The sequence below is a fragment of the Ranitomeya imitator genome, chromosome 6, assembly GCF_032444005.1.
Source record: "Ranitomeya imitator isolate aRanImi1 chromosome 6, aRanImi1.pri, whole genome shotgun sequence".
NCBI lineage: Eukaryota > Metazoa > Chordata > Amphibia > Anura > Dendrobatidae > Ranitomeya > Ranitomeya imitator.
The window spans coordinates 139,424,391-139,438,573 of NC_091287.1; the positions used below are offsets into that span (position 1 = coordinate 139,424,391).

General features: G+C 37.8%; 1 protein-coding gene across 1 annotated transcript in view; it reads left to right on the plus strand.

Annotated features, from left to right (window-relative positions):
• The window catches only part of LARS2 (leucyl-tRNA synthetase 2, mitochondrial), a 294,954-nt gene that overhangs the window by 208,841 nt on the left and 71,930 nt on the right, over positions 1-14,183 (plus strand). Inside the window, exons 10-13 of the mRNA XM_069730157.1 lie at positions 1,801-1,905; positions 2,148-2,263; positions 4,701-4,984; positions 5,757-5,855. Coding sequence (XP_069586258.1) covers positions 1,801-1,905; positions 2,148-2,263; positions 4,701-4,984; positions 5,757-5,855 — 604 coding nt within the window. The remainder of the gene's footprint in view (positions 1-1,800; positions 1,906-2,147; positions 2,264-4,700; positions 4,985-5,756; positions 5,856-14,183) is intronic.

The window sequence follows — 14,183 nt, forward strand, 5'->3', positions numbered from 1 at the left end:
ATGGCGGCAGGAGTGGGGCGATACTGCGTGCCCCGGGCTGGGAGGATGAGGTGTTCAGTGGTGCAAGGCTTCAGCTGGCCCCAGGCTTTCACAAAATGTAGTCCAGTCCCCACACTTCCAATCATTTTCACTGATGTGTGAAAATGGCCGCCAGAGGCGGTGCATGCATAGACTGATATCTCGGGAGACGAGATCTCAATCTGTGCAGGTGCCGATGGAGGCGGCCATTTTCCCGAAGTCCACCACAGTGAAAACAATGGAAAGTTTAAGGACTCTGTTGACATTTTGTGAAAGCCCAGGGCCCACTGAAGCCCCGCACTGCTGAATACCCCATCATTCCAGCCTGGGGCCCACAGTATCGCCCCACTCCTGCCGCCTTTCTTTTCCCTTATAGCACAGAATCAGACAATTAAAATATGTTTTATTTTGAGACAGAGGCAATGTAAAGTTTGGTATCTGTACAATGTTCATGCAGTGTCAAATTCAAGGGTGCATGCTAGAGATGAGCAAAAAGATTCCAACTACCCTGGTCTGGCCTCCATTTCAATGTGTCTGCCAGACTAGGGCAATGTTCATTTCTGCAGCGGCTAATATCTATTTGGCATCCTGGGCGCTTACAAGCCCCCTTGTGACATCATGAGGTTACACAAGGCCAAATCAATACATCTCACTTTGCAGGGGTTTAGTATGCGACTGAGGTACCTATGATGGAGGACAGAGGCCCTGGCATCTGGCTATTAGGACTGTACTAGACATCCTCCAAACCAAAGTAGTTTATATACAGCTCTGTACAGCTCTGGCAAAAATGAAGAGACCACCACATCAAAACCCTGTCATGGGCAGCCCAGTCTCCAGACCTGAACCCCATTGAAAACCTCGGGATTGTAATCAAGAGGATGATGGATAGTTACAAGCCATCAAACAAAGAAGAACTGCTTACATTTTTGCGCCAGAAGCAGTGTGAAAGACTGGTGGAAAGCATGCCAAGACGCATGAAAGCTGTGATTAAAAATCATGGTTATTCCACAAAATATTGATTTCTGAACTCTTCCTTAGTTAAAACATTAGTATTGTTGTTTCTAAATGATTATGAACTTGTTTTGTTTGCAGTATTTGAGGTCTGTAAGCACTGTTTGTTTGTTTTTTTAATTTTGACCATTTCTCCTTTTCAGAAAAAAAAAAAAAAACGTATTGCTTGGAAATTCAGAGACATGTTGTAGAATAAAACAACAATTAACATTTTACACAAAAATATACCTATAAAGAGAAAAATCGGACAAACTGAACATTTTGCAGTGGTCTCTTAATTTTTGCCAGAGCTGTATTTTTGTTCTTCTCAGGTATGTACTTGAAAAGAACATATAGAATATATACTGTGAGGAGAGCACTGTCAGCAGCTCTTAGCCAATCAGCATCTCTGGAATGTCCTTTTCAGCTGGATGCACATCACTTTTAAAAGTTGTACTCGTATAATGGGATTGGCCTCATGACTATGTTGAAAGTGCCTTTGATAGACAACAGAAGTGGTTTAATGATGGAATATATGGTATTAATAGACAATCATTTGTAATTTAAAATAGGTTGATTTTGTACGCACTCGCTGATTAAGATGCTTAATTGCTGATACATTAATATTAGCAGTACGTATGCTCTTACTCATCTGGCCTTTTGTTTGTGTGTTCTAGAAGGACTATTGCATAAAATGAATAAGCCATGTTGCTTGTGATGGGGCCATATTCATATGTGTGGGTTATGTGTGTTTCTGATGTCCAGCGTTGATTCTTTGATATGTTACCGCAGATTGTCTCACTCGTGTGTCGGCTGTAAATCTGTTCACCAAACAGGAGCTCCCACTTCTCATCTCCGCAAAACATGAGTTTGAGGGCTACCTCGACTGTAAAATTGGTAAGTTAATGTGATGATCTGTATATTAGTTTCTTATTGTTTAGAGTTATTAGGTGTCTTTGGCGTAATTGGTGACGATCTGCTGTACTTTACTGCACGTGCAGCACAAGTACCATACTGGACATCTATCTGGCATTCTTTATAGGAACCTTATACTATCGCTCTCATTTCAAAACATGGAGGTGGGTTCCCCAATCTTTTCTCTTGCCTCATGTACATAACACAGATATACTTATTTACAGGAATTCCCAGTACAAATCTGGATGATGCCATGTTGGCAGATATATTGAGAATTCCCTATGCGGAGGTTACAGAGGTACTTAAAGATGGTACCGAGAGGATAACAAACTCTGCAAAGGTATGTACAGCAAATGAAAGTTTCACCTTAGAATTAGAAATTCCGTATTCTGAATAATTAACCCTTGCCAGTATATTATTCTGTGTCTTCAGCCTTGTGCCATTATGAGCTCCATTATTTTGTTCATTTGAGCCTTCTTGGTATCACTTGTACCTGCCTTCCCAGGTTATGCATTGACTTGCCTTTATTTTGCTACTATATGATAATTTCCCAGGACTACAGTTATTGTGTCTATTACACATATACAGTCATGGCCAAAAGTATTCACACCCCTGCAATTCTGTCAGATAATACTCAGTTTCTTCCTGAAAATGATTGCAAACACAAATTATTTGGTATTATTATCTTCATTTAATTTGTCTTAAGTGAAAAAACACATAAAGAATTGTCCTAAATCAAATTGGATATAATTCCACACCAAACATAAAAAAGGGGGTGGACAAAAGTATTCACACTGTTCGAAAAATCATGTGATGCTTCCCTAATTTGTGTAATTAACAGCACCTGTAACTTACCTGTGGCACCTAACAGGTGTTGGCAACAACTAAATCACACTTGCAGCCAGTTGACATGGATTAAATTTGACTCAACCTCTGTCCTGTGTCCTTGTGTGTACCACATTGAGCATGGAGAAAAGAAAGAAGACCAAAGAACTATCTGAGGACTTGAGAAACCAAATTGTGAGGAAGCATGAGCAATCTCAAGGCTACAGGTCCATCTCCAAAGACCTGAATGTTCCTGTGTCTACCGTGCGCAGTGTCATCAAGAAGTGTAAAGCCCATGGCACTGTGGCTAACCTCCCTAGATGTGGACGGAAAAGAAAAACTGACAAGAGATTTCAACGCAAGATTGTGCAGATGTTGGATAAAGAACCTCGACTAACAGCCAAAGAAGTTCAAGCTGCCCTGCAGTCCAAGAGTACAACAGTGTAAACCCGTATTATCCGTCGGCATCTGAATGAAAAGGGACTGTAAGGTAGGAGACTCAGGAAGACCCCACTTCTTACCCCGAGACATAAAAAGCCAGGCTGGAGTTTGCCAAAACTTACCTGAAAAAGCCTAAAATGTTTTGGAAGAATGTTCTCTGGTCAGATGAGACAAAAGTAGAGCTTTTTGGGCAAAGGCATCAACATAGAGTTTACAGTAGAAAAAAAGAGGCATTCAAAGAAAAGAACACGGTCCTTACAGTCAAACATGGCGGAGGTTCCCTGATGTTTTGGGGTTGCTTTGCTGCCTCTGGCACTGGACTGCTTGACCGTGTGCATGGCCTTATGAAGTCTGAAGACTACCAACAAATTTTGCAGCATAATGTAGGGCCCAGTGTGAGAAAGCTGGGTCTCCCTCAGAGGTCATGGGTCTTCCAGCAGGACAATGACCCAAAACACACTTCAAAAAGCACTAGAAAATGGTTTGAGAGAAAGCACTGGAGACTTCTAAGGTGGCCAGCAATGAGTCCAGACCTGAATCCCATAGAACACCTGTGGAGAGATCTAAAAATGGCAGTTTGGAGAAGTCACACTTCAAATATCAGGGACCTGGAGCAGTTTGCCAAAGAAGAATGGTCTAAAATTCCAGCAGAGCATTGTAAGAAACTCATTGATGGTTACCGGAAGTGGTGGGTCACAGTTATTTTGGCTAAAGGTTGTGCAACCAAGTAGTAGGCTGAGGGTGCCAATACTTTTGTCTGGCCCATTTTTAGAGTTTTGTGTGAAATGATCAATGTTTTGCTTTTTGCTTCATTCTCTGTGTTTTTTCATTTAAGACAAATTAAATGAAGATAATAATACCAAATAATTTGTGTTTGCAATCATTTTCAGGAAGAAAATGAGTATTATCTGACAGAATTGCAGGGGTGTGAATACTTTTGGCCATAACTGTATGGCCGCAGCATTTAGAAAAAAAAAATCTGTATAAGTTCGGAAAACTGATGTAGGCAGTCATCCGTAATATTTACAGAGTTGTTGTTATTTTCATGCTTTCAGGGAATTTTGGTGAGTGCTATTAAGTTTTTTAAGGCCTAGCGTTCACAGACATTGTATGTGTAGCTGCCTGCTTACCCCTCTATTACAAGGTGTCAGGTAATGCTGTAATTATGTCCTGTCTGTACAGACAACATACACCATATGATCGGTGAGTGTCCCACCGCTGGGACCAGAACTGATCGGCAGATCAGGGAATTTTTATCCCCAGCAGAGAACTTTAATCCCTGTTACAAAATGATGTGGCTGGGTGGACACCCGACCATCGCTCCATTCATTCTCTGAGGCCACTGGAAAAAGCGCTGTATTGTAACAGGGGTAAAAGTTCCTACGATCTGCTGATTGATGCAGGTCCCAGCAGTCGTACTGCCACTGATCAACGACATCAACTGTGGTTAGATGATAACTTGTTTTAACCGTAACAACCCTTTTAAGTTATTAAACTATTGTAATATTTAGTTTACAGGACTGTCCAGAAATGATGCCTTCTGTGCCATAACCAGGCAAGCTCAGGAAGAAGGGGTTGGCGGTCACCTGACCAGTTCCAAACTGAGGGATTGGCTGATATCACGTCAACGTTACTGGGGAACGCCGATACCCATTATCCACTGTTCGTCCTGTGGCACTGTCCCTGTGCCTTATGATGACCTACCAGTTGTCCTGCCAATTGTGTCTGCATTCACAGGGAAAGGGTCATCTCCCTTATCAACTGTTTCAGACTGGATAAACTGCAAATGTCCAAGGTAATACACACAATATGAGGGCCGAACTGTGGGCAAATGCACCCAAGATAATTCCTTTCAATAAGGGAGAGATCTGACATTCTAATTTCCAAACTGTCCCCACTGAAATTGGAAGGCTATCATAGGTTGGCTAATTCTAATCCTTAAGAGATGCTCAACAAATACTAATATTGTATACAAATTAGACAAATGTCAGCTGAACCCACGAACCTTGTCTGATGTGTATGGGGGCAGTGGCCAACTGATGGTCGGGAGAGATGTCAATCGCACATGTCCGATTTCCAACTGCGGATCACTTTGTACTCCCTGATAAGCTGCTGGCCGACTTACGAGTTGGCAGCTTTCTCCTGTGTATGGGAGAGTCCACTGAAATGTCTGTTGGCCGAACGATCAGTCAACAACCATCTAATGTGCATGGCCAGCCTTAGAGTCTCAGGAATGGCATTACAGACTATAAGAGTGGAACAGACTTTTATTAGATACTGTAGGACTAGACCATGAGGACAAACCACAAAAAATACACAAAATAATCCTTTTAAACGTAGCCCTTCCAAACAGGGAGAGCAAGTAACTCGGAGATCTTATGGGTGATCATCATGTAGCTCTGATATTGTGGTGGTCACATACCTTTCTGAGAACCAGGGGTCAAGCATCAGGCCGGTCCTATTGTCATGGAGGTGAAAAAACTGCAGTACATGGAAAGAGTGTATTATTGCAGGATTCTTACAGTATTCTTGATTCAGCTAAGTTTATATATTGACCTGTTTTTTAGGTGTGCTGGAGCAGCCTTGAGAGAGACAGATACAATGGACACCTTTGTTGACTCTGCTTGGTATTATTTGAGATATTCAGATCCTCAAAACTCTAAAAGGTATGCTTGTTTTCAGCTTATTGAACGGAGTGTTTTTTTTACTTGGTTCTCTATATATACTTTTAATGTATGGTACAGACATAACATTATAGTGACAGTTTGCTGTTATCACTTATTTTCTATATGTTATATAGTGTACAAAAATCTCCTTTTTTCATAAAACCATCAAGCAACTGTTGATTATCTGGCCTTATTCTTAAGCCGGGCTTCCAATCTGCGGCAGCCATGTGTGGTGTTTTTTTTTAAATAGATTGTTAATTAGATTTACGGTTTTGCCAATAATTCTGTTTTTTCACCCATGGAGCCACGTCAATTCATTCTCTATGGGACTGCAGAAGCTGAGCACTGGGTTATATCTGGCTGACTCCTAGAGAATGAAGGTCTGTTTGTGCTTCATTCTGCCACAGAATTTCAGACTCCTGTTCCTTGGATCGGTGAGGGTTCCAGCAGGCGAATCCACACCCATCTGCCAGTTATCACCGATCATTTGGATAATTGATAACATTTAATGATGGATTAACCCTTTAATACATGTTTTGAATGAAAAACATTATGTTGTAGAAGTTTTGGCCACAAGTATTTGCTTTAGCATGATAACCCAGCTAAAAACTATTCATAGCACTGCTGATGAATTTTAACTATTGAGCGACAGCTTCTGTCCACAAAATTGAATACTGCTCAGGGCCTACTTTTGGACTACAATTGTAGCACAATTTTTTACAAGCGCTTTACAACAAAGTCTCATTGTATGTGTGGTCTTAAATAATATCTATCAGCCATTTTACGTAATAAGAGAGTGGGCTGCCCCTGATTGGTGTTCTTACTAAATATCATGTAGTAACAAAATTGCTCATCCTTACCCCCATTGTTTCCCCCTCTCCTCGAAAAGGCCCAACTTTCTACTTTTAAGTCGGGACTGAACTTCCAGGTTATAGAATCCAGGAATGTAGCGCAGCATTCCATTACTCACCTTGACCGCTCTTGCAGTGAAAGATTGAGATCTCGGTCTTTGTAGTACCTGCTCTAATGATGTTACCATTCTGTAACAGACTGTGTTGGTGTAAACAGCGAGGTCTTGCTCTTTCATTATGAGAGGGGCCGCAGAGGGATGTGGGATTGGGCTAGAAAGATATTTGGAAAAATCACCAGGCTTCGGATGTGCACTCTTTAAATCACCACTCCAGCGTTTTTTGTTTTTTTTTTATTTTGGCGCTGGAGGGATGTAACTAATCTAAGCTCCCTGACGCTAGTATTACACCTACCAGCCACCATTTCCAGCCGTTCCCAGCAACTCTCCTGTCTTTCGCTGCCATCTTGTGACTGCAACGTCTGACTGACCGGAAGCTGAAGGTAGCTGTCAGAAGCTCTCAATATAAGTCTATGAAAGCCTCTTTCGGATTTCTTTCTGGCTCTAATAGACTTACATTGAGTTTTGAATCTAGCACTGGAGCAGCAACCTGCAGATGACCGACTGGAGTGGTGCTGATAACAGATGAAGACGGTGGTTGGTGAGTATAATACTAGGTGCAGGGAACTTGGATTAATACCAACACTCCAACTCTGTAATGAAAGAAAAACTGGAGTGGTGCTTTAAAGGGGTTGTCTACTACTCGGACAACCCCCTGTGTTTCCCCCAAGTAAAATAATAACACTTAAACCTACCTTCGGTGTCATCACTGGTTCTCCTGGGGGCTTGAGTGACATTATTCATGCAATCACAAGAATTAAACATTTCTAGAATGACTGGTCAGTCCTGATGAAGAAAGAAGCAGATTACTCTAATAAGATATATTGCAATGTTTTTATTTCCATATGTGCTATTGATTTCTGAAATAAAATTTATAACCAGTTATTCTTTAAATAAAAAGAGCAGCCCCAGATTGGTAATAGGCACTCTTTAAGTGATACAGACGCTTTTTCTTTAAGTGATACAGACACTTTTTCTTTAAGTGATACAGACACTTTTTCTTTAAGTGATACAGACACTTTTTCTTTAAGTGATACAGACACTTTTTCTTTAAGTGATACAGACGCTTTTTCTTTAAGTGATACAGACACTTTTTCTTTAAGTGATACAGACGCTTTTTCTTTAAGTGATACAGACGCTTTTTCTTTAAGTGATACAGACGCTTTTTCTTTAAGTGATACAGACGCTTTTTCTTTATGTGATACAGACGCTTTTTCTTTAAGTGATACAGACACTTTTTCTTTAATTGATACAGACACTTTTTCTTTAAGTGATACAGACACTTTTTCTTTATGTGATACAGACACTTTTTCTTTAATTGATACAGACGCTTTTTCTTTAATTGATACAGACACTTTTTATTTAAGTGATACAGACGCTTTTTCTTTATGTGATACAGACGCTTTTTCTTTATGTGATACAGACACTTTCTTTAATTGATACAGACACTTTTTCTTTAAGTGATACAGACGCTTTTTCTTTAAGTGATACAGACGCTTTTTCTTTAATTGATACAGACACTTTATTTAAGTGATACAGACACTTTTTCTTTAATTGATACAGACGCTTTTTCTTTAATTGATACAGACACTTTTTCTTTAATTGATACAGACACTTTTTATTTAAGTGATACAGACGCTTTTTCTTTATGTGATACAGACGCTTTTTCTTTATGTGATACAGACACTTTCTTTAATTGATACAGACACTTTTTCTTTAAGTGATACAGACGCTTTTTCTTTAAGTGATACAGACGCTTTTTCTTTATGTGATACAGACACTTTTTCTTTAAGTGATACAGACACTTTTTCTTTAATTGATACAGACGCTTTTTCTTTAATTGATACAGACACTTTTTATTTAAGTGATACAGACACTTTTTCTTTAAGTGATACAGACGCTTTTTCTTTAAGTGATACAGACGCTTTTTCTTTAAGTGATACAGACGCTTTTTCTTTATGTGATACAGACGCTTTTTCTTTAAGTGATACAGACACTTTTTCTTTAATTGATACAGACGCTTTTTCTTTAAGTGATACAGACACTTTTTCTTTAAGTGATACAGACGCTTTTTCTTTAAGTGATACAGACACTTTTTCTTTAAGTGATACAGACACTTTTTCTTTAATTGATACAGACGCTTTTTCTTTAATTGATACAGACACTTTTTATTTAAGTGATACAGACGCTTTTTCTTTAATTGATACAGACACTTTTTCTTTAATTGATACAGACGCTTTTTCTTTAATTGATACAGACACTTTTTATTTAAGTGATACAGACGCTTTTTCTTTAATTGATACAGACACTTTATTTAAGTGATACAGACGCTTTTTCTTTAATTGATACAGACGCTTTTTCTTTAATTGATACAGACGCTTTTTCTTTAATTGATACAGACGCTTTTTCTTTAAGTGATACAGACGCTTTTTCTTTAAGTGATACAGACACTTTTTCTTTAAGTGATGCAGACGCTTTTTCTTTAATTGATACAGACGCTTTTTCTTTAAGTGATACAGACGCTTTTTCTTTAATTGATACAGACGCTTTTTCTTTAAGTGATACAGACGCTTTTTCTTTAATTGATACAGACGCTTTTTATTTAAGTGATACAGACGCTTTTTCTTTAATTGATGCAGACACTTTATTTAAGTGATACAGACGCTTTTTCTTTAATTGATACAGACGCTTTTTCTTTAAGTGATACAGACGCTTTTTCTTTAAGTGATACAGACACTTTTTCTTTAAGTGATACAGACGCTTTTTCTTTAAGTGATGCAGACGCTTTTTCTTTAAGTGATACAGACGCTTTTTCTTTAATTGATACAGACGCTTTTTCTTTAAGTGATACAGACGCTTTTTCTTTAAGTGATACAGACGCTTTTTCTTTAATTGATACAGACACTTTATTTAAGTGATACAGACGCTTTTTCTTTAAGTGATACAGACGCTTTTTCTTTAATTGATACAGACGCTTTTTCTTTAAGTGATACAGACGCTTTTTCTTTAAGTGATACAGACACTTTTTCTTTAAGTGATACAGACGCTTTTTCTTTAAGTGATGCAGACGCTTTTTCTTTAAGTGATACAGACGCTTTTTCTTTAATTGATACAGACGCTTTTTCTTTAAGTGATACAGACGCTTTTTCTTTAAGTGATACAGACGCTTTTTCTTTAATTGATACAGACACTTTATTTAAGTGATACAGACGCTTTTTCTTTAAGTGATACAGACGCTTTTTCTTTAATTGATACAGACGCTTTTTCTTTAAGTGATACAGACGCTTTTTCTTTAATTGATACAGACGCTTTTTCTTTAAGTGATACAGACGCTTTTTCTTTAAGTGATACAGACGCTTTTTCTTTAATTGATACAGACACTTTATTTAAGTGATACAGACGCTTTTTCTTTAAGTGATACAGACGCTTTTTCTTTATGTGATACAGACGCTTTTTCTTTAATTGATACAGACACTTTTTATTTAAGTGATACAGACGCTTTTTCTTTAATTGATACAGACACTTTATTTAAGTGATACAGACGCTTTTTCTTTAAGTGATACAGACGCTTTTTCTTTATGTGATACAGACGCTTTTTCTTTAATTGATACAGACACTTTTTATTTAAGTGATACAGACGCTTTTTCTTTAATTGATACAGACACTTTATTTAAGTGATACAGACGCTTTTTCTTTAAGTGATACAGACGCTTTTTCTTTAATTGATACAGACGCTTTTTCTTTAATTGATACAGACGCTTTTTCTTTAAGTGATACAGACGCTTTTTCTTTAAGTGATACAGACGCTTTTTCTTTAATTGATACAGACACTTTTTCTTTAAGTGATACAGACGCTTTTTCTTTATGTGATACAGACGCTTTTTCTTTAATTGATACAGACACTTTTTATTTAAGTGATACAGACGCTTTTTCTTTAATTGATACAGACACTTTATTTAAGTGATACAGACGCTTTTTCTTTAAGTGATACAGACGCTTTTTCTTTAATTGATACAGACGCTTTTTCTTTAATTGATACAGACGCTTTTTCTTTAAGTGATACAGACGCTTTTTCTTTAAGTGATACAGACGCTTTTTCTTTAATTGATACAGACACTTTATTTAAGTGATACAGACGCTTTTTCTTTAAGTGATGCAGACGCTTTTTCTTTAAGTGATACAGACGCTTTTTCTTTAATTGATACAGACGCTTTTTCTTTAATTGATACAGACGCTTTTTCTTTAAGTGATACAGACGCTTTTTCTTTAAGTGATACAGACGCTTTTTCTTTAATTGATACAGACACTTTATTTAAGTGATACAGACGCTTTTTCTTTAAGTGATGCAGACGCTTTTTCTTTAAGTGATACAGACGCTTTTTCTTTAATTGATACAGACGCTTTTTCTTTAAGTGATACAGACGCTTTTTCTTTAAGTGATACAGACGCTTTTTCTTTAAGTGATACAGACGCTTTTTCTTTAATTGATACAGACGCTTTTTCTTTAATTGATACAGACGCTTTTTCTTTAAGTGATACAGACGCTTTTTCTTTAAGTGATACAGACGCTTTTTCTTTAATTGATACAGACGCTTTTTCTTTAATTGATACAGACGCTTTTTCTTTAAGTGATACAGACGCTTTTTCTTTAAGTGATACAGACGCTTTTTCTTTAATTGATACAGACACTTTATTTAAGTGATACAGACGCTTTTTCTTTAAGTGATGCAGACGCTTTTTCTTTAATTGATACAGACGCTTTTTCTTTAAGTGATACAGACGCTTTTTCTTTAAGAGATACAGACGCTTTTTCTTTAATTGATACAGACACTTTATTTAAGTGATACAGACGCTTTTTCTTTAAGTGATGCAGACGCTTTTTCTTTAAGTGATACAGACGCTTTTTGCAGCATAACTGATATTAGACTGCAGCTGTCGCTCAATAGTTCATCTCGATCAGTTCCTCTAGAAAAAGTCCCCATGTTGATTAAACCTAAATGGTTTCCCAGGTGTAAAATGGCAAAACTAACAATTTCTGACTCAAACACCTACATTACTGAAAAACATGAAATATCTCCCTCATCCATTTTTTGTGGCAAAACCTGCTGTATGCAGTAAGCATAGATAAATGCTCTGAATACGTTTTTACCTTTTAGCTTGAGCCATTGCTAACGATTCTCATTCCATTTTTACTGCTCTGCTAATTCAAGCATTTTAATACTAGTATCACGAATTCCGTGTTGTAATTCCACATTTTCTGCTGTCTGGACAGCCGGGCTTATAGAAAGAAGACAATACACTGCATTTATTTCTAGCCCAATGCAGAATGAAAACAAGGACCTGAACATCAGGACTACAAGCTGCTGCCCATTGTGTCATCATAGCACCTAAGCATTTTCTGATATTTTCCCAGCCCTCCAAGTACCAAATCCACCTAGGTTTTAAAGTGGTTTTCTCATCTTTGATATTTTTTCCATAAGCATCAGAAAGATGCCAGTCTCACCTCCGGGACCCACATATTAGAGAAGGGGTTCCCCGAGTTCCTTTTCATGGCAACTGTGAATGGAAATATGGTTGTACATGCGCTTCTCTCTTCATTCATTTCTAATAAAGTGCTGAAAATAGCAAAGTGTGCATGGTTGTCTATCTTTGTAATCTCCATGAATAGAATGAGCTGGAAATAAGCGAAGATCTCTCTAGTCAAAGCAGTCACAGGACAGAACTACAGAGCTTTAATATTGAATGAAAAATACGGGAAACTGGTGGCCCTCATTATAAGTTTGAGATTTATTGGGTTAATTTAAAACAGGTCCTTTATGGCACCTTTAAGAACAGAAGTTTTGATTATTTTGTGAAAAGATCCTTATTACAAAATATGATACTACAAATTTGCTTTTTATGGGTAGAGAATCTTTTTATCAATGAACTGCTCAGTCAGGTCTTGTAACTTTTGATTCTTTTATAGTATTGTGGTCAGTACAAGATTTTTTTTAGATATTGAGATGCAAAATGAAAATAATTTTCTTAAATGCACATTTTGCCAATCTCACATGCTCAGAACAAATGCTGTCTTTTATTTTTGGCAGTCTAAACCATTCATTAGGCAATAGGCTACATGGAATTATCATTACTTGGTCGCCAGTGTAAATTTTGAAACACCAATTTTGAACATTTTGACATTGATATTAATGTGCCCTCACTAATCACAGGGAAACACTTAGAAATCAGCCACCATCAACCCACCTTTCAGGATTTTTTGAGGATGTTAACAGGTTATTTTCAAGTTGTCTTTTGAGCAGCTCACAACTATAAAGTCTCATTACTTCCTGGTTTCTGGCGGGGCGAACTCTCTTCTTTGAGTGAAAGTTTTGGTGAAAAGCAGAGCTGTAGTATTAGTACAGTTATAAAGCTCAGCACAAGTTCTGCTGTAACACATTCAGCTATTAGTGATTTGTTCTGACAGCTACACTGTTTTCACTATATACAGTTAAGTTCATATATATTTGGACAGAGACAACATTTTTCTCATTTTGGTTATAGACATTACCACAATGAATTTCAAACAAAACAATTCAGATGCAGTTGAAGTTCAGACTTTCAGCTTTCATTTGAGGGTATCCACATTAAAATTGGATGAAGGGTTTAGGACTTTCAGCTCCTTAACATGTGCCACCCTGTTTTTAAAGGGATCAAAAGTAATTGGACAATTGACTCCAAGGCTGTTTCATGGACAGGTGTGGGCAATCCCTTTGTTATGTCATTCTCAATTAAGCAGATAAAAGGCCTGGAGTTGATTTGAGGGGTGGTGCTTGCATTTGAAAGGTTTTGCTGTGAAGTAAACATGCCGTCAAAGGAGCTCTCCATGCAGGTGAAGCAAGCCATCCTTAAGCTGCGAAAACAGAAAAAACCCATCCGAGAAATTGCTACAATATTAGTAGTGGCAAAATCTACAGTTTGGTACATCCTGAGAAAGAAAGCAAGCACTGGTGAACTCATCAATGCAAAAAGTCCTGGGCGTCCACGGAAGACAACAGTGGTGGATGATCGCAGAATAATCTCCATGGTGAAGAGAAACCCCTTCACAACAGCCAACCAAGTGAACAACACTCTCCAGAAGGTCGGCATATCAATATCCAAATCTACCATAAAGAGAAGACTGCATGAAAGTAAATACAGAGGGTTCATTGCACGTGCAAGCCACTCATAAGCATCAAGAATAAAAAGGCTAGACTGGGCTTTGCTAAAAAACATCTGCAGTAAAAAAGCCAGCACAGTTCTGGAAGAACATTCTTTGGACAGATGAAACCAAGATCAACCTCTACCAGAATGATGGAATGAGAAAAGTACGGCGAAGGCGTGGT